The sequence below is a fragment of the Carettochelys insculpta genome, chromosome 8, assembly GCF_033958435.1.
Source record: "Carettochelys insculpta isolate YL-2023 chromosome 8, ASM3395843v1, whole genome shotgun sequence".
NCBI lineage: Eukaryota > Metazoa > Chordata > Testudines > Carettochelyidae > Carettochelys > Carettochelys insculpta.
The window spans coordinates 12,561,257-12,582,004 of NC_134144.1; the positions used below are offsets into that span (position 1 = coordinate 12,561,257).

General features: G+C 42.0%; 2 protein-coding genes across 7 annotated transcripts in view; both read left to right on the forward strand.

Moving 5' to 3' along the window:
* Positions 1-149: 149 nt before the first annotated feature.
* On the forward strand, positions 150-16,380 carry WDR12 (WD repeat domain 12). Of its 2 annotated transcripts, none has more exons than XM_075001057.1 (13): positions 150-427; positions 1,245-1,339; positions 2,609-2,703; positions 4,015-4,121; positions 5,672-5,787; positions 6,150-6,304; positions 6,681-6,726; positions 7,278-7,363; positions 7,553-7,693; positions 9,447-9,552; positions 10,587-10,719; positions 14,151-14,223; positions 15,339-16,380. In XM_075001057.1, the coding sequence occupies exons 1-13, from the start codon at positions 387-389 to the stop codon at positions 15,414-15,416; spliced, it is 1,272 nt and encodes a 423-aa protein (XP_074857158.1). In that variant the 5' UTR covers positions 150-386; the 3' UTR covers positions 15,417-16,380. The 2 variants fall into 2 exon arrangements, with proteins under 2 accessions (XP_074857158.1, XP_074857159.1); XM_075001058.1 differs by lacking the exon at positions 150-427 and adding an exon at positions 460-681.
* Positions 16,381-18,791: 2,411 nt separating this feature from the next.
* The window catches only part of ICA1L (islet cell autoantigen 1 like), a 53,675-nt gene continuing 51,718 nt past the window's right edge, over positions 18,792-20,748 (forward strand). For all 5 annotated transcript variants that reach the window (XM_075001861.1, XM_075001858.1, XM_075001860.1 and 2 more), the window contains exon 1: positions 18,792-19,066. The gene's annotated coding sequence lies outside the window, so the exon portion shown is untranslated. The remainder of the gene's footprint in view (positions 19,067-20,748) is intronic.

Sequence of the window (20,748 nt, forward strand, 5' to 3'; positions counted from 1 at the left end):
TGGACGGCGCTGCATGCTGGGACTGGTAGTTTCCAAGCAGCCGGCCATAAGGAAGGTTGGGATCTCTGCGCTTGCCTCACAGGCTACACCGTGGGTGGGCGCACGCGAGTGGCTCCCGTTCTCCCTCAACCAGCCGCTCGGGAACTCGTGGGGCGGAGCGTCTAGCGTGACTTGACAAGTGGAGCGGCTCCGTGCCTTTAAGAGCAGCCCCTAATAATCGCTGGCGGAAAGTTCGAGCTGCGCGGCTGCTCCGCGCGACAGAGTACGGCTCCGAGACACGTGCGCTCTCCTCTGCGGGCGGGGAGGTACGCCGGCGACAGCCTCCTGACACTCCGCAGCTGGCCGCGGACATCCGCAGCGCCGCCGGCCGCTCCTTTTCCGCCCCCATGGCCCAGCTCCAGGCTCGGTTCTTCACCGACAACCGCAAGTGAGTCTGGGCCGGTCGGGCTGCAGGGGAAACGCACCAGGAACGGCTCTGACGAGCGATGTATGGCACTGACACTGGCGCGGTCCAGATTGGTTACACACCATGTGCAGGCCGGCGGCGGCAGAGGACTAGAAGGGAAGTTGAGGCTACTGCTGCAGAATCAAACCTTATTTGAGTCGGTGTGGTGTAGTTGGGGCTGGTAGATTTTATTTGATGCGTGTTTCCTGGAAAGTAACGTTTCCCAACACAACCTTGTAAGTTAACTGAAAATATCTGTGAGTTTACCCAAAAACTCTCTAATCAGGAATGTTTCCAGTTTCCCACCTTTGGCTTCCACTAAAGTCTGATGTATCTTTGGTTGCAGGGGAATAGAATTGTGACTATAGTCTAAGCCTGGGCAAATATATTGCTCTATTCTGTAGAACTTCAGCAATTTTTTAAAATATCCCGATACTTTTAGTTTTTCTGTACTTTCCAGGTAACCCTGTAGGGCATGAATGTCTGAAAACTATTGTATTTGTGAACGTTAGCAAATTGACTGCCAAGAAGGCATTTCTGGTTCTTGCTGGGCTTCAAGAATTGAACTTCAGAAAATCTTACCCAAGGGATCTTAAATTATATAGTATAATGAGGTCAGAACAGGCAGGATTGTTGAAACAAGTGTGAATAACGTCTGTTCAAACTGCAGAAAGTTTAACCCCCCTCACTTGGAAAAAAGAGCTGTACCACAGAGTTTTAAATAATGTTTATTTTGTACCGGTTGAGTTCAGAGTTTCAGCACTTACGAATAAGTCAATCCCTATTTTCTTCCCTCTAGATACATAATAGATGATGTTCCCTTCTCTATACCAGCAGCCTCTGAAATCACTGATCTCAGTAACATCATCAATAAATTGCTGGAAGCTAAACATGGTAAGTGTGTTGAAAGTGACTTACCTCTTTTAGACAAAGGAGTACAATACTTCCTAAAAAAAAATGTAAACATGCTTAAATATTTAGGATCTCTTCATAAGTATGTAAAATACAAGGGCTAAAATGCAAAGATCCCATTCCTGCAATTTTTTATGATTAGGAGTACAGCGAAGCACATATGACTCATTGAGACCCCTGGGTTCGAAAAATGTCAGATGAGCAAAATTGCAAGTTTTCAAATTTTCCTTTCAAATTTTCACAAGGGATCTTAGTCTCCTGGTATTGATTACTGGTTTTATAGTATCTGTAAGCAGTTTCCAAGCATCGTATATTATTATTAGAAAGATAGCTGCTGCTGCACTCGGATCAATGAATGGATCATTATGATATATGTGATGAACACAAAGATATACATATATGGTGCCTATGTTGGTCAAGGCATGCTGACATAGTCTACACGAAGAGAAATGTTTTATGTCAGTGTTGAAACTTCCCCTCCTGAACAGGTGATATCACTTAAGTGTAAGCCAAACAAGAGTCTTGCCCTTCATTTTTTTTTTTAAGGCAAACCTGTTGTGTCACTCCCTATTGCTTTGTGCTCATTTTTTCTAATCTACCTTGTGTTTTGCTATATGTGTAAAGCATAAGGTTTTTGGGGAAGGGATTTATCGTGTTTGTACATTATTTATCACATTGGAATCCTGATCTCTAATTGGGCCCTATGGGCAGTATTGCAAAACTAACAGTAAAAAAATAATTTTGTTTAGATCATTCAACTAAAGTGAAAGAGGGGAAATAGGAATGTAAATCTAGTTTACTTAAGTCAGACCTTGCAGTGTGATTTGAAACTTCCCTGTGAGCAGCCAGGGGAGGCAAGTTCTAAAGGCTGGTATCTGGAGTTTGGTTAGCCAACAGCAGAGATGGAGGTATAAGTGGGTTTCAGCCCATGTAAGGCTTAACTAAACTCCTCAAATTTCAACTAAAATTAGACACGTAGCCCCTCAGAAGCATAGCATTCTGACTGTAGAGAGGCTACTCATAAAAAGTTAAGTGCTGGTTTCCCTAAGGCATTCTGAGTTAAATCTGTGAAATATCTTTTAGATCATGGGGATTGCCCAATTATAACTGGGACAAGAAGAGGGTCATTGAATTTAATTGAATTAAATTTAGTTTCATTCATTCCCTAAAAGTTGCTCTGGAAGAATGTCTTTTTCTGGATCATATAAATTAAGTTGTGAAATTTAAACATTGTTTCGTGTTTTGTTTTAGAGGACCACAAATATGTGGAGTTTGATTTCCTTGTCAAGGGCCAGTTTTTGCGTATGGCACTGGTTAAACACATGGAAGTGGAAAACATCTCAACAGTAAGTCAGACAGACTTTCTGTGGACCACACTGTGGGAGGAGGGGCTTTAAAGATGCTTGACAATTTAAAATGATCAGAATCCAGTTTTAAATGTGCTCTGGTTGCATTTCTGATGAGGAAAGTTCTCCGTATATTTTTCTTCTGGAAGGTTCCTTTGCCTCTCTAACAAAGCCTAGATAATTTCTTTCTTTTTTCCTGATGACCCGGCATTAGTCATTTGTCTATTAGGACTCACCAAGGCTTGGTTTAAAGTATGAAAATATTCATAATGACTAGAATTGAGCTATTGTGCAACCTGAGACACTTCGTTCTCCTTTTTTCTGGTCCGGTTGTCTGATTTCATACAGTTCTGGAGAGAAACTGGTTACATTTTGATCTCCTTAAATGTACTTTTGTCTTCTGTTCTGGTAATCTATAATCAGTGGCACTGTACGGATCAAATTATATGAAATATTACAGATACTCCACTACGAAGCATGATAACTATCGTGGGGAGAACATAGAGAAGAAAATGAACAACATTGGGTTACAGTGCAAATCATGTAAACATGTCGGCTGAGTCTACACTTGGTCCCAACTTCAAAGGGGCATGGTAATCAAGGTGATGGGAGATTACTAATGAAGTGCTGTGGTGAGTATGCAGCACTTAATTTGGCTAATTCCTCCCCACAGCAACTGTGAAGTATTAATTTTGGGGAGTAAAGGCATTTCAAAATTTGACACTTTGAAGTTGCCGTGGGGGAGAATTAGCCTAATGAAGTGCTACATATTCACCACAGCACTTCGTTAGTAATCTCCCATCACCCTGATTAACATGCACCCTTCAAAGTTGGGTGAAAGTGTAGACAAGCCCTTCTAGTAGTAGTTTGATAAGCCAATAGGTTGTGTTGATCAGTAGTGATATTTAAATTCTTTCATTCTCCAGTCCTTCAAACTCTTACGCATGTGTGTGACATTAATCAAATGAGCAGGCCAACTGACTTCAGTGGGACTGCTCACGTATGTGAAATAACATGTGAAGTGTTTGCAGCATTGGGTCCTTAATTATGAATCTTTGTGCTGGGTCCTGATATATTGCTACTATCTACCATCTAGTCAGCTATGCGTATGCTTGGCTGTCACGCCCCCTTTGCAGTAGCAGTACAATCTCCAAGGCAGAGTAGAGCGCACACAATCACATGGAAGGTTCTTTGTCTTGCAAATTGATATCACTGCTCAGAGTAGTTGGGAAACACAGTACTAGATCATAGTGATTATTTATTTAAAAAGAAAAAGCACACTGACCAACTTCTTGTCTTCTGAGCATTTAGGAGGAAGTGGTGGAAATAGAGTATGTGGAGAAGTACACAGCACCTCAGCCTGAGGAATGCATGTTCCATGATGACTGGATCAGTTCTGTTGAAGCTACAGAAGAATGGTACTGCAGATCCATTAAGCCAGTTTTAAGTTTCCATCTTGGTTTCTCCCACTGTCTGTAGTTGATGCCATCGACTTCTGTAAACGTTTTCTTCCCATTCCATATTTCTCTATTTTTAACCTTTTCATATGAGTTGTTCACATGCAAAGTATATGTGTGGGAAAGTAGCTGTTTGAGCTTCTTTATGCTACACTGACAGTAATGTTAACCCAACTAGGAAGGCTACCATATGTAAGAGGATGAGATTTGCTCCCAAAAATGAATTAATTTAGTTAGTACTGCTCATCGGGTCTCTTTTTAATAAAACAACAAACCACTTGTCCTTTTTTTAACATGTGTTTTTAACATTTCAGTATTTTATATTTCAACTATTAATTTTAAGTTTTAACATAGTTTCAAAACCGTTTGTCTACAGTGCTTTAAAGAAATGTTGACCACACTGCTTGTCTTTCATACTCTAGTAGATCCTCACCGTTACAAACACCTCAGTAAATGAGGTTATTCATAAATTGGAAACGTTTGTAACTCTGAATAAAACATCTATTGTTCTTTCAAAAGTTTAGAATTGACCATTGACAGCTTTAAGACTTCACTGTGCAGAAGAACAATGATACTTTGCCCCCTTTTTTTTTTTAAAATAGTTTACATTTAAGATTTTTTAAAATCTCCTGCTTCCCAATTGTGTTCTTCCAGTTCCAAATGAGACATGTCATTCACTGGTCTGCTCTTAATGGTGGCATTTGTGACTCTGAGGTTCTACCATAGATCTTTCCAGGGCTGCTGCTCACTATTATACTGAGACTCCCACATTTATTAATGCCTTGAAATCCTTTGCTATCCTGTGATTAGATGATCAGTGTAAAGAATAATACATTTTCTTTCATTGGTTTTAAATTAGACACACGTAGAGCTTTGCATGGATACAAATGTCCACCTGCCTACAGAGAGGAGCATGGTCCCATTGTTCTTGGGAGCCAGTGCCCCAACATGTGGTTGTACTACCCCCAGTCCTGCCCCCATGGTTTGTCCTGTCTGGGTTAGTACAGCCCCAAGGAGCTGCCGGGTTAGGGCACTGGCTTCGGGCAACAATGGGACCATGCTTCTCTCCATTGGCTTTAGTGTCTCTTGGGAGTAGAGCCCTGCAGATCATCAGGCACCAGTGTCTATCCATGAACATCTATATCTGTGGATAAATGTTATATCTGCACAGGACTCTAGACAGGAGACTTCAACATTTAATTTTCCAGAATAATCGGTATTCTCACTTCATTTTTTTTTGTTTTGTTTTGCTTTACACCTCATGTAGAAGCCCACAATTAATTCATACCTTAAAGTTTGCTTTTAACCTATTAAAATCTATATTTAACCTAGTTTTTGCAAACAAGTTAATTTTTTGTTAAGGAGTGCTAAGATTTACATAAAGGAGATACTTTCTTTAGTCAGGTCCCTCAACTGGTTATCATGCTAATAGTCCCTATGTTCCTCATTGAAAAGGGGTCTCAGGATGCACCTTTTGGCTATAATGTTTCAATGTCTCTATCTCCCCTTAGGATCTTGACTGGCTCGTATGATCAGACTTCTCGAATCTGGTCTTTAGAAGGAAAATCCATCATGACAATTGCTGGGCACACAGATGTGGTGAAAGATGTGACATGGGTAAAAAAAGGTCATTACACCTTGTACTAATTGGGAGTGGGACTAGAGCAATTTACTGGAAAACCTACCAGTTCAGTTGCCAGTTTAAATGTTACAACTATTTTAAGTACTGTTTGTCACATACAAAATGAAATGGAATAAAATCCCTCATGGTAACAATTTATTTAAAAACAAAATAGTTATTAGAATTTAAGTTAATTTAATTAGTATGTGTGATTAGTAGCGGTTGTACATCTAAATTTGTGATATTTACATGAAACTCTTAATTTGTATAGTGTTACTTTGTAAACCTTAATCCTGCTTCTTCTGAAAGGATTTTCAGAAAGACTTCCGTATGCAAATTTCTATGTTGGTACTGTCTTCCTTCCTTAGATGGTTTGTCATGCCTGCTACTCAGTGCTTCTCTGGATCAGACTATCTTATTGTGGGAATGGAATGTAGAGAGGAACAAAGTGAAAGCCCTTCACTGCTGTAGAGGACATGCTGGAAGTGTGGACTCTATAGCGGTTGACTGCACAAGAACTAAAGTGAGTAACTTGCAGAAGGGGTCTGTGTTGAACTACTGAGTTTTGGATTCTCTAGTGCTTGGTTATGTGTAAAAATCATTTTGTCTCCTGTATGTGAATTGGTCGTACGTTGTCAAGAACAGTAAGGGCATACAATTTGTACAAGCCTGTATATTACTTGGGAATACCAAAGTACTTATAAATTGATGATACCCTTGCATTTGATGTAATAAAGTAATTGACTATATTGAAAAGAAAAGAAAATCTTTATGTGCAATACTGAAAGTTTTCCATGGTTAGCACAAGCAATATTTTGAGCGAAGACGACGTTCTGGGGCTTATGTGAACTAGCTGGATTTTATGTAATCTTTTTAATGGAAGTTTCCATTTTATCTAGTTCTGCAGTGGATCTTGGGATAAGATGTTAAAGATTTGGTCTGCAGGTAAGATGAATATGTGGTAAATACTTTGCTTGGGATTAGCTGCCAACTGGGTGTCTCTTTACAAATACCATTTATAGATTTTAGGATTTTAATAGGCGCACACAGTGTTGTAGTTTTTAATATGGATACTTCAAAAAATTGTGGACTATTTTTCTTCCTTAATCATCTGTCATTGGCATCATGATTTGAAGGATAATTGAGTAAACTGGTCCTGACCAAGTAGCATAAAATAACTATGCAGTTCTCCTTTAGCCAGTTGAATGCTTTCAAAATGCTAATTTTTATTCATATATGAATAAATATGTACATTTAAAATATAGGGTGACTATGTATAAATGACAGAAAGGATTTATTGTGTGGGGGTTGTTTTCCCCCCACAAAGAAAGGATGCTTTTGTAGATGAAGACTTCACCTGGGATATGGAAGATCTGAGTTGACTTTTCTGTGCCTAAATTCCTCTGGTGTAGTTTGAGAATAATAATACTTATCTAGTATATAGCTGGCAATGTATCTCAGCTCCTAAATCAAGCTTGACTTTATTTCTATCATAGTGCCTAGTGATGAAGAGGATGAAATGGAAGAAGCAGTAAACAGACCAAGGAAGAAGCAGAAAATAGAACAGCTTGGACTAACCAGGGTAAGAAATAATCAGGATTTGTGTAGAACCTGAAAAGCATGAAAATGGAGAATATTTCCTCTTTTTGATAAATATGACTAAGGGAAAACTTTAGATGAAATATCAATGTTAATCTACAAAGAAATATGTTTATAGGAAAAAATTTCATCAAATAACTAATCCACTTTTCTGATCGTAATATTTTTTTAGACTCCCATTGCAACTCTTTCTGGTCATATGGAAGCCATCTCCTCTGTGCTGTGGTCAGATGCTGAAGAAATTTGTAGTGCATCATGGGATCACACAATTAAAATTTGGGATGTTGAGACAGCAGGTCTCAAATCAACTTTGGTGAGATTTCTTTACATGCTGTACATTAAAACTTGGTCAGATTTCTCACTGAATCACAGGAAACTCGGGTTGGAAGAGACCTCAGGAGGTCATCTAATTCAGCCCCCTGCTCAAAGCAGGATCAAGTCCAACAAAGTCAGTCCAGCCAGGGCTTTATCAAGCCTGGTCTTATAGACCTCTAAGGATGGAAATTCCACCACCTCTCTAGGCAACCCATTCCAGGGCCTCACCACCTTCCTAGTGAAATATTTTTTTCCTAACATTCAACCTAGATCTCCCCCACTGCAACTTGAGACCATTGTTCCTTCTTTCATCTGCCACCATGGAGAAAAGCCAGCCTCCATCCTCTCTGGCACTCTCCTTAACGTAGTTAAAGGCTGCTATCAAATCTCCCCCCTGACTTTTCTCTTCTGCAGACTGAATAAGTCCATTTCCCTCAACCTCTGCTCATAACGCATGTGTCCCAGCCCCCTAATCATTTTTGTTACCCTCTGTTGGACTCTCCGATTTGTTCACATCCTTTCTGCAGTGAGGGCCCCAAAAGTGCATGCAGTACTCCAGATGTGGTCTCACCAGTACTGATTAGACAGGAATAATTGTTTCCCTCGCTTTGCTAACAGTGCTTCTACTAATGCACCCCAATATGCCATTAGCCTTCTTGGCAACAACAGTACATTATTGACTTATATCCATCTCCTGTTGTAATTCGCACGTCCTTTTCTGCATAACTACTGCCTAGCCAGTCAGTCCCAAGCCTGTAGCAGTGCATTGGATTCTTCTGTCCTAAGTAAAGGCCTTGGCGCTTGTCCTTGTTGAACCTCATCAGATTTCTTTTGGCCCAATCCTCCAGTTTGTCTAGGTCAGGGGTTGGCAACCTGCATTTCTTTAAGGAGCCACTTGCAGCACTGAGCACTGCTGTGGCTGACTTCTTTTGCAGCAATGGAGTCTGCTGCCACTTAAACAAAAATCTAAATTCAGTTGCCCACTGTTGAGCCAACGGAGTTGAGTTGATTTGTTTAAGTGGCAGCAGCCGGAGCTGTACAGCAGCCATTTGAGGCAGGGAGCCTGGAAGAGAAAGCTGGCAGACAGGGAGCTGCCCCACTTAGGCAAAAGTCTAAGCTGGCAGGAGAGCTGGGAGGAGGGCAGCCGAGCCTCCACCGCCAAAGCCACGCAGCTGTGCTGAGGAGGAGGAGATGGCAGGGAGCAGCCACGGGCGCTGCAAAACTGTGCACGTTGAGGCGAGTTAAGCCTGCAGGTGTGGGCAGGAGAGGAGGCTGGGGTTTGGGGGACGGGGGGTGTAGAGGCTGGGGATACGGAACAGATTTGTGTGCTGAGGCAGGTAAAGCCTGCAGATGGGTGTAATAACTTTCTACCTGGTACAAATCATTGTGTGTGCATTGTTCTTAAAAGAGGGGTGATAAAAAGCACAGTTTGACATTATTTATTAAGGACTGTCTTGAGTGCATGTGCCTTGCAGCTCTTGAAGGATTTATAATGGAACTGGAAAAAATGCGTCTGTGCTATTTTGGTTGCAGGCCTGTGGTATAGGTCACTCTGGATGCTGTCCTACTCATTTTCATCTGTCTCGTCCCCCATCCACAAACTTGCTGAGGATACGAACTAACCCATCATCTAGATCATTAATGAAAACGTTAAATAAAACTGGCCCCAGGACTGACGCAGTTCAGGTTGAATTTAAAATTTGTACAAGAGTTGAGAGTAGCCCCTAAATTATGACTTCTTTCTTATGCAGACTGGAAACAAAGTGTTTAACTCTATCTCCTACTCACCACTGTGTCAGCGTCTAGCATCTGGTAGTACTGACAGACACATTAGATTATGGGATCCCCGCACTAAAGGTGAGCAAAACAGAGAAACAAATTCCTTTTTTAAATTCATTGTGTGTGTTGAGAGAAGGGAGTCTGTCTTCACCCATTTCATGAGTAACATGCGCAAGCTGTGGTATTTGTCCATAGTAGTATTTCCTAGCTGGGGAGCTAGACCATTTTTGCTGAAAATTAATAGGAACAGTGAAGAGAAAGAAAGAAAGATATGTATATAAACCTTAGATCTTCTGCACGCTCAATAGCAAACATGCTTTCATGATTGGGTAAAGTAATCAGAAGTTACACTCATTCCCAACCTGCTTTATGGGCAAGCCTTGTTTCAACCAGTCATAGCAGAAGCTCCATTAATGCTTTTTCTGGCATGACTTCATTTTCATTTTTAATAACTTTCATTCTGCAGATAGCAACTTGGGAAAAAAAATCCAATTCTTCTCTTTTAAATGCTTTAAGTGAGTTTTGAAAGCTGCCTGGCTAATAGCCTTGATGTCTAAACTCACTGATGAATGGATTAAAGTCACTGTCTTGCTAGGGTGCCTAAACCCTGAATAGGAGAGACCCTCTATAGGCATGGAAAAGTAGCTGATTACATACGCGAGCAATCCTTGGACTTCTTGCAAGTCTGTAATGGCGCTCACTCATTGTGGCTCATGATACAGTCTGAGACAACAACACAAAAGCCAGACAATTTTTTTTAAGCCTTTACCAGATTTGAACCAATTATCTAGAAATAAAACACTCCATTCCCATTACTGATCCCTAGAACCACTAATTCCTCTTCATCAAAGGAAGTCTTTTAAATGGTAAAAAATGTCTGAGAACAATAAATGGTGAGTAGATTTTTGTCTTTTGTCCAGAAACTTGCATGCGTGCGTGCTCCTATGCAGTGTGAAACGATCCTATGACATGAGCAGGAAGAACTACTCTGCTGCCATATATGCGAATCTTGACCTGCTTTTTATGTACCGATGGATTTTATAAATATCTTAAACTGACCTGTATACATTTCTGTAAACTGGTGTGATGGGTTTTCATTTTCTCTGTCCCAGATGGTTCCTTGGTACTGCTCTCCTTGACCTCTCACACTGGCTGGGTGACATCTGTGAAGTGGTCCCCCACACATGACCAACAGCTAATCTCAGGTTCTCTCGACAACTTGGTCAAAATCTGGGACACAAGGAGGTAAATACCATTCTTTAATATTCATAGGTAGCACATGGAGTTTCATATACAGTCTTCCCCTGCCTTACAAGGGTAATTCGTTCCTGAAAAACCCCTCTTAGGGCGAATTCTCGTAAGTTGAAAATGTAATTACCATTAATTTCAATGGGAAATAAATTTATGCATTCCTTAGCCCCAAAATTTTCACCCATTTGTGCTAAAACACCACCAAATCCCATTAAATCCGGTGCAAGGGGGCGGGCAGGCAGCCCTGCCTGCGCGCAGCTTAGGTTAACCGGGGAGGGGGCGCTGCCAGGGGCTGGCCGCGCAGGGAGCTAGGCAAGCACAGGGGGCCCCCAGCTGGCGAGGGGTGATGCCTTGCTCGTGTGGGACTGCGCACCGGAGAGGCCCCGCCGGCAGCAGCCGAAAAAGCAGTGGCGGGCAAACCAGGCGCTAAATGGGAGGGAGTGCCACAGATGGCGAGCAGCGCCCGAGGTACAGCTGCACAGGGCAGGCAGCAGCAACCACCTACCTGCCCAGGGGGTGAGCGGCAGCAGCAGGGCCAGGGTGGGCTGCGTGCTCACCATCCACATCTTGCAGAGCGGCATGATCCACTGCCGGGACTTGGATGAGTCTACCTCCCCGCACCAGAGTGCTGCCCTCTCTCAGGGCGCCGCCACCCCCCTGCACAGCCTCTTTGTCAAGACCAACGCAGCCGACTCCATCCCCTCAGTGCTTGCCTACCAGAGCTGCCAGCCTCCAAATTAGTCCTTGTAAATGCAGAGAAAGGCCTTGTAAGCTGAAGTAGGGGTATTAAATGAAACTTCTTGTAAAGTCGAATTCTCATAACTCGAATGGGTGTATCTCGGGGTATGACTGTAGTCTAATGATACAGCCAAAGTATATGGTGAAGCTAAATGGTGACTCTGAATTTCTGGAACCCCTGTAGAGTTTAGAGACCCCCTAATAGAAGATCAAGAAATGCATTTATCTTCTGGCAGCAGTTCTGTGACATGATACTGAAATCCGCCTCATTGTCCTTCCTACTCAAGATTTCTGTGGCAATACAATATTGAGTGAGAAGCTGTAGAAAGAAGTTCCATTATTAATAATGCTATTATTAATATTGCTATTTAAATTCTAAAAAAACAGTTATGCTAACAAGATTTTTGAGTAGAACATACTCTGTCTTCTGGAAGGAACCTAACATGTAGTTTCATTTGAGCCCCATTGTGGACATTTCATAACATACAGGCCATGTCTACATTACGTGGAGGATCGATCTAATCAGGGTTGATCTTCTGGAATTCAATTTCATGCATCTGATAGGGATGTATGAAATCAACCTATCAGGGGTCAGCAGAAACTCTCCAGCTCACCTTCCTCAGTGAGGATAGCCAGGTAGGTCAATTGCAGATATGTCAATTCTAGCTATGCAGTTTCTTTAGCTAGAATTGCATATCTGGAATCTGCTTACCTGCTAGGTGTAGATCAAGCCATAGCTACAAGGAGAGAAATAGTTTGTTTCTGAACCAAATACTTTCAAGAACGAGGGATCTAGGTAAGTGGTTCTTAACCAGGCGTATGTGCATCCCTGGGGATACACAGAGGACTTGCAGGACTAAATCAACTCCTCTAGATATTTTCCTGGTTTTACAACAGGCTACAAAAAAAGCACATGCAAACTAAAATTTCATTTCTACAGTAACTTGCTTATACTGCTCTATGTACTATGCACTGAAATGTAAGTATTTGTATTCCAGTCAATTTATTTGATAAATTTAAAAATGAGGAAGTAAGAAAAGTTTAAGTAATAGTGTGCTGTGGCACTTGTCTTTTTATATCTGATTTTGTAAGCAAAGTCCAACTTCAGGGTATACAATACAAGTCAGACCAGTGTACCCCTTTCAGGAGTCTGGAAATGTTGAGAACCACTGGGCTAGGTTGGAAACCATCTGACTTGAAGGGGATAATGGTCTGTTATTGCATAATCAAGGCTTTCATAGTAAGAATGTACCTGGAAATATCATTAAGCAAGTTTGCAGGCAAGTGAAAAATTATTTTTGGATTTTTCTCTGTGGTATACATGGGGTAGAGATTTGAAAGAGAACAGAGAATAAAACTCACGTGAGCTGCTTGGGGAGGTGTCTTGGACTTTAGACCTGTAGATTATTCCTTGGCAGACTATCTTCCTAGAGTGCCTACCTCTGATGTTGATGGGCTGAGGGACAGTCCCTCGTATACGTACCACCTGCTTACTACAACTAATTCCGTAAAACTTCCTAAGGTTAATATACCCAAACACTTTATTCCCTACTACCTAAAAACTCTCATACCTAAATCTGGGTCAGTGCTGGTTGTGCACCATGTGTATCTTGTGACTTTCTAAGCAAAACTTAATTTTTAATAATCTAAGCAGACCCTCAGATAAATATCCTTTCCTGTAAACCTGTGTACCACGTGACATTTGATTTCAAACATAAGCTGTAATATGGTTTTTAAAATCTGTGTTTGTTACCATGCACACCTTCCCAACAGTACTTTCCACAACACTTCCTGAACACACACATGTCCGACTTACCTGCAATCATCTGGGGTGGTCAGTTGCCACGGAGGAAATCATAACTCTTTCACGTACCGATCAGAGCTTTCATCCTGTTTAGTGCTGGAGCGGTAAGGCTGTCTCATCACAAAAGTACAGAGAATTGTTTTCTCCATTTTCAGTTGGGCAGATCCTGCTCCTGATGCCACACCTTGAATAATTGTTCTCTCACCATTCCATGGCCCTGATCAGGATCCAAAAATTGCATTCCTTGAGTGAATATAATCCTCAGTGCCTAAGAGCTAGCTAGTCCAAGATGGGGCCAAAAAGGTTTTTCACATTAGAAAATGGGCTTTGATTCTGCTGCTCTGGAGGTGCACTTACAACATCCTCTATGACCTTGCCCCAGAGCCCTTGCAACTGCTCTTCAATAGCCTCATCAGAATTCTCTCTTATCCTTACCCAATGCCTGTGGGAGCTGATCTCTTACTGCAGTTTCTCTGGCACACAAAAAGTCCTTCAAAATTTCCCACAAGCCTGGGGGTACCCAAAACGTGATCCAACTTTCTGATGGTGTAATATAGTGCAGGTGTGCACGTGAGGCAAAACAACATGTCTTGTTAGTTTCACCAGTGCAGATCTATCCATTTAGTTACAATGATCCTTTTACCTCATGTAGATAGTCATACAGGAATGCATGCTCTAATCAGGAATAGCTCTTATCCAAAGTCAGTTTATAGGAAGACCTACATATGGCTGAATTCTGTTCTGCTCCAAGAGTATAATGGATTGAAATATAGGTTCTAAATGTTATAAGATTATACATTTGATCAAACCCAGAATTTTTTTAGTTGCAAAAACTTTGTATGTAATTTTACCCAATTTAAGTTTTGACTCTGTATCTTATCAGTTGCAAGGCTCCTCTCTATGATTTGTCTGCTCATGAAGACAAGGTTTTGTGTGTGGAATGGACAGAAGCAGGGGTAAGAACTTGAGTGGAAAGATTTTATTCCTTAAATGTGTGTCTTGGATGAGAAAGGGGCTGATAATGGTATGTTTATCTATAAACTAGAGAACAATAATGAACTTTTTAATTTTGGGTATTTTCTATTTGTGTGTGTTGATCATATTTGTCCTTTTTTGCTAATGTGGCAGGGAGAGACCACAAGGACTTAATTATACAGTGATGGGTTAGGGTGGACTATGTAGGAGGAAAGCGGCTAGTCAGTACTAGATGGCCATTACCCTTCCCTCCATAGTGATTATATGAAAACTGCACCAAAGCATTAGGAGACAAAATGAAGGAAGGGTGGAAATCACAGCTACCACTCAGGGTGGCATGTTTCTTTCTCTGGGCCTGCGAACTTATGATGAAAATGTAGTCCTGTGCTCCCTATAAGCAGCATTAAACTGTGGAGGTAGCATCCACAGCATCCAATGGCCAAGGTGTCCTTCCATTTGTTACGGCATGAACAGAAGCATGATCACCACCTTGGGGACGCAACTGCACATATCCAAGCACAGCATGTTTTGGAGACTTCCACTCCAGATTCCTGGGAGCCCTATCTGTTAGACTAAGATTGGATGCCTTAGACTAGGGTTTCCCAAATTTTATGTAGTTGGGACCCAGTTTTTTTTCAGTACTTTTGGGGCCCAAAAAATATAAAATGCAGATAAAAAATTAAAATGAATAAATGTTCACTGTTTATTATTTATTCATAATAATAATAGTACATAACAATAATTTGTATATTTTCTAAGGACCGGTATTTTTTTCCCCAAGGACTGGTACTGGGCCACGGACCATACTTTGGGAAACACTGCCTTAGACATTTTCATATTTACCTTTGTCTAATTGGTTTTAATAGGAGAATAAAATATAGACCTGTTTGATTTCTGAACGAGCCAATTAAAACAGACGGCAGGGTTCACAGCACCATTGTTCGTTACTCCTGTTTAACTCTTCAGAGGAAAAACAACATTGGATGCTGAGAAATAATTTTAAATATTTATTCAACTCATACGTCTTGTCCATGACCAAAAATTGTGTGGATATTTACTTGTTTTGACCGTGAACGACTTTTTTTCCCCATTGCAGTTGCTGTTGAGTGGAGGGGCAGACAACAAGCTTTATTCCTATAGATATTCAACAACAACGTCTGATGTTGGGGCATGAAAACGGATTGCAAGATATTAGAAGTTACCTTCCAGTACCACTAACATATTGGAAGCGTCTAGATAACCTCCAGACCAATATCTGAAAAAAGTTGCCTACTCGAAGAAACTGCTTCTATTTTGTAGCAGAGAGCACCCATTTCTGGGTTTTGTATTATAGTAACGTATGTATTTATGACAAAGATAGGACCCCAAGCAGTCCCACAAATATCATCTGATACTGAAATTCAACATAAGGACTATTTAAAAACTGTGCGCTATAAGTACAGTGTTATTGAGATTGTTAGACAGATTACCAAATAGACTAAATTATTTTGTAATAATTCACATTCTTTTTTATAAAGCTGTTATCTAAAATTGAATATATTAGTCTGAGCTCAAGTAAGTACCTGAGTTCTGCAGTTCTCTCTCATTTGCTTCAGTGGGGACTGGAAATCCTTATTAGCTTGATGCAGTCCTCACCCATGAACAGTATCTGATCTTGCTTCCACTAAAATAGATAGATTTAGGTTTAGGTTCTTTATTATGGTTTGTGATGCAAATGATGTCACTGTTATAGCTTCAAGGTACTCTTTCCTGATTTTATTGGAAAAAAATAGAATATGGTAGTTCCTGTCATGTATAAATAAACACTTTCCAAAAAATTTCTGACTGGTATTCCAGAAAAAACACTCCATTCATTAGCCAGATTAACATACTATACAGAATTATATTAACAGGCTGACTGCTAAGGACCACCTCCTTGTGTCATATAATGTCCTTAATCCAAAATGAAGCTCAAAGTACCAGCTGGCAAAAGAGACTGCAGACAAAGCAATATTTTACTGGATTTGTTTATTGTAACTATTCTTAACTGGATGCACCAAGGAACTGTGTATGTGTTTTTTTTTCCTTCTTCCCCTCCCCAACATGAATTTAGTAAATCATTATGATCTATAATATGGTGTCCTGTCAATTAATATGTATGGGAGTTGCCTGAGAAGCTCAGCAGTGGAACATATTCTTCTGTAACAAAGAGCAACTTAAGGTCTTATACCAACAGGGAAAGATCTGTTTTTGTATCAGCAAAACTTGCATCAGGGCATTTTCTTTTTAGTTTAATGGACACATTCTTAAATCTTTGAGGACTAAAAGGTGACTTTTCCCTGGGCTTCACTTGATACTCATGTAAGGAGACTCTAGATTTGTTCCAAGATTCTCTGACAGCAATTACAGACATTAAAGTAATTGAAGCAAAAACCATTTATGCATTATGACAAGGGATAAAATTTAGCTCTATTGGTTTATATTATTGTTTTTAAAAAATGTGGTATTTTTGGGCTTAGACATGTAATCCATAGACAAAATTGACTTGCATAGGAGTCCTTAACTGAATTAAGAGTGACCTTTTAATTGATGGAGGGCATTTAGAGAGCACTTTGCTCTCCTTATCTCTTCGGGCACCCTGAAGGCTGTTTCTGGGTTTGTAATTTACATTTTGCCTTGTCTTTATAAAAGTAACTGAAGGACTAGTTCTATTTTTTTTTTAATTTGGAATTTGAAAAAGGTTAGTGGTTTGACTATAGAGACAAGGACAGCCAGGGTTCCACAGGTTTAAATATATATTTTAGTGGCCAAGAAACAATCTCATGTATCACAATCATTTCAGCTGTTACTGTGTTTTAACAGCTTAGTGTGTGCTGAAGGCAGTTTGCCTTGTCCACACTGGACCATTACAGTAGTTTAGCACACATTAGCTAACATATGCTTACGTATTTTAACTCATTATCTGTGTTTTCCCCAGGAGCCAATTAGAAAAATTGATGCATTAGGCAGGGACCATTACTTCTCTGAATTACCAGTGTGTGAATGACTTACAGTTTTAGTTACCACTTATTTAAATTATGAACTCTTGTATCCCATAAGGTCTCTTATTACCTCTGCTTCCTACTCAGCTTACATTCACAGTCTACAAAGAAAGTAAGGAAAATTGTTTAACAGGCCTTGAAAATGTTTTATAGATTCTACAGACTTTTATGAAGGAGTCACTTTTTCCAAGAGTATGTGTGTTAACCTCCATCATGCTGATTGAATGTTCAGTATAAGTTGATTTCAAAATAGGGAACAAATTAAAAAAAAGAATTCTTAACAGTGATACTTCTCTGAAACAAAGGATGCTTCAGTAGCCCAGCTGAAGAGGATCATACTTCTTACAAATACATTTTAACAGTTTTCTTGTACAATTGTGTGTCCTAACTACACCCTTCCCCAAGGAGATATACAGTTAGACTGAGGACTAGTTTGTTTATTTAATACCAAGGTGATCATCATCCTAAAGCATTTACTCATTTTTGCCTGGGTGAGAACTGAAGGATTTACCATTGACAGAGGGGGGCCTCACTCCTTCACTTTATTTTTCAGTGCTTTACCTTTTGGACAGGAAAGAGGTGCCTTGTCAATTTTTTACTTTTTCCTTGGTTTAAATTAAACATATTTTGCTATTTTCTACAACTAGTCTAACCAATAGCCTGCTTATGGGAGGCTTTTTTTTTTGAAGTTGGTATCAAAAAGGAGAATTCTACTGCTGAGTTCCTTTTAAGCCCTGATCTTGCAAATTCTTGTGCATGAGCAAGGTGTCTGGCCAGGGACACTTCCAGGACTGGGACTGTAATCTGGACTAAATCATAGTTTGAGAATATTAGACTCCTTTTATGACAAGTCCACAGGTGCATTCAATGCTGTTTCACTGCTTTCAGTATAGAGTAGTATAACTCACTATTCTTTCATAGTTCTTGCTCTTAGAATCAAATTTTTGGCCAACCTCTTAATTAAAGGAGAAGTCTTTACAGTTATTTTTCATTTTTCTTCTCCAGTTCACTTATCCTGAAAACTTTAAGCCATTATCAAAAGTGTGCTAGCAGAAACTCTCTCTTATATCGATCAAATAATGTTTTCCTGAAAGGGACTGGGCAATATTTTAAAGTGGTCAGCTAAGACAAAAGGCTGCCTGCTTAGTTTTTGACATGCAGCAATATTTAAGTTTTTTGTTCATTTTTTTGTCCCAGGTGATTTTCCTCATGTCTCTGTTTTCCATCAGACATACATAGACTCATGCAGCTTTTGCTCTGGGTGACTTTTGCTGAGTGCCAGGAGAAAAAAAAAACACGTTTAGAGACACCCCCATCCCTTACATTTTAAACATCTTATGATATCCTGCTCCCTGCTTTTGGCTGCTTGACCTCTAGTTTATAGAGTGAAAGCTTCAAAGAGCCCTTGTCTTCTTGCCCCGAAACCCCCTTGCACTTGTTGCCACTGTCCACCACTGGGATCGAGCGGGCCAACCCAGCCTTCAGCTGGGGCTGGTGTTAGTGCTGTGGGCACGTGGACCTTTTCAGAGCGCAACGGGTCACACACCCGCTGTATGTACCCGTGGGGCCGCCGCCACGCGCCCTGCGCGCCGGGGCACGAGGTGTGTAGGCCCCGGGCGCTGCGCGTGGGGGATACCTGCCCCCCCGCCCCCACCGATGCCGCTCCGCAGTGACGGTTGGGTTCGGCTTCGCGCGCCTCGCCCCAGGGAAGCTTCAGGCGGCCGCCGGCGGCCCGCGGCTCCCCACTGCGCGGGGTAGGGGCCAACGGGACGGAGCCTGCAGCGACCCCGTAGGGTGCACGGCGGTGAGTGACCGGCTGGGGCGATTCACTGACGGCAACACCGCTGTCCTGCGCAGGGCCACCGGCCCGCCGCTGCCCCTCACCGCCCCCACCCCCACCCCGCTGCTGTTCCGCACCCGTCCCATAGTCCAGCTGCCTCCCCGCTGCCTCTTACCGGCCCTGTCACTGCCCCACAAGCACACAGGATGCGCCTCCCAGACACCGCTCATTACCCCCCCAGTTACCCCTTCCCCTCCTCGCCCCACACACAGTGCAGGCCCCCGCTGTCTGATACTGCCCTTCCCCCACACACAGCACAGCCCCGTCCCTGCCCAGTACTGGCCCCCCACCCCACATAGTGTAGCCTACCCCTGGCTGCTCCTTAAGGTCTGGCCCTTCGCCCCCGCAGCACAGGGGCTGTCCCTGCTCGTTACCACTTTCCCTGCAGGCGCGCACACGCACACACACACACACACGGTGCTACCTCCCTTGCGGCTGCTTACCACCTTCCCCCACCTTACCAGCCTCATTCCCTCCCCCCACTCAGCACAGCCCCTTTTACTGCTACTTACCCCCCCCCATGCAGAGGCCCCCCTCACTGCCACTTACCACCACCTCTTCCCCACCCCCAGTAAAACGCCCTTGCTGCCCTTTATCACTTTCTCCCCACAAGAGGCCTCCCTCACAGCACTTTACCACCTCCTCCCCACCCACCCACACTGGAGTGTCTTCCTTCACTGCCCATTACTGCTTCCCCACACAGTGTGGCACCCCTTGCTGCCTATTTCTGCCTCTTCCCCACCTGCACAAAGCATGCACCCCTCCACCCATGCCCGTTACTGCCTGCCCTCCCCACACACAGCATGCATCCTCCTCATTGCCCCATTACTCCCTTTGCCCCATCTTCCCAATTAATGTTAGTTTTTCTCCCCTCACATTTCCAGCACACTCTCAATGAGTCTTACTGCTCTCCACAAAATCTTAGAGCCCTCTCACAGCATTCCCTCTCAGTGCCACTTGCTGTCTCCCAGTCCCAAGATCCTATCACTGCCAGTTACTGCCATGCATGCATCTCCATACTAGTGTCTTGTTTTCCATTCTCCTGGCTGCTAGGCCCCATTAGCTACAGGACTTAAAATTGGATTTAATTTCCTTTGCCCCCTGGGTAGGGCTGAAACACATTTTGATGTGCTGGTAGGAGAGAGGCTGGAAGATCTCAAGCCATTGCTCCTGGGCATCCCTCTTATTTGAAAAAATATTCAACATTTATCTTCAAACTACTGATCAGAAATCAATGATGGCTACTATTATTTCTACAGCATCTATGGATTGCAATCAGACTGGAGCCCCAATGTGGTCAGGTCTCTATTAACATATTGGCATGAAGATACTGTGGATATATCTACGCTGCGGTATAAACTGAGGTTTTAAACTCAAGCCCAACACCTCCCTTCTTCTCGTTATACACAAATTACCTAGTCCAGGGCAACCAAAATACCAAGAAGAGCCATTTTTTCCCAATTCAGTTAAAAAAAAATCAATAATTTGAGAGCCACAATGCATGTAAATACAAGATAGTCCTTAATAAAAAATACATCTCTCAAAGAACTGGGACATTGAGAGGTCATTGAGTCCAGTCCCCTGCACTCATAGCAGGACCTATTACCAACCCTGACCTATTACCAACCCTGACAGATTTTTTTGTT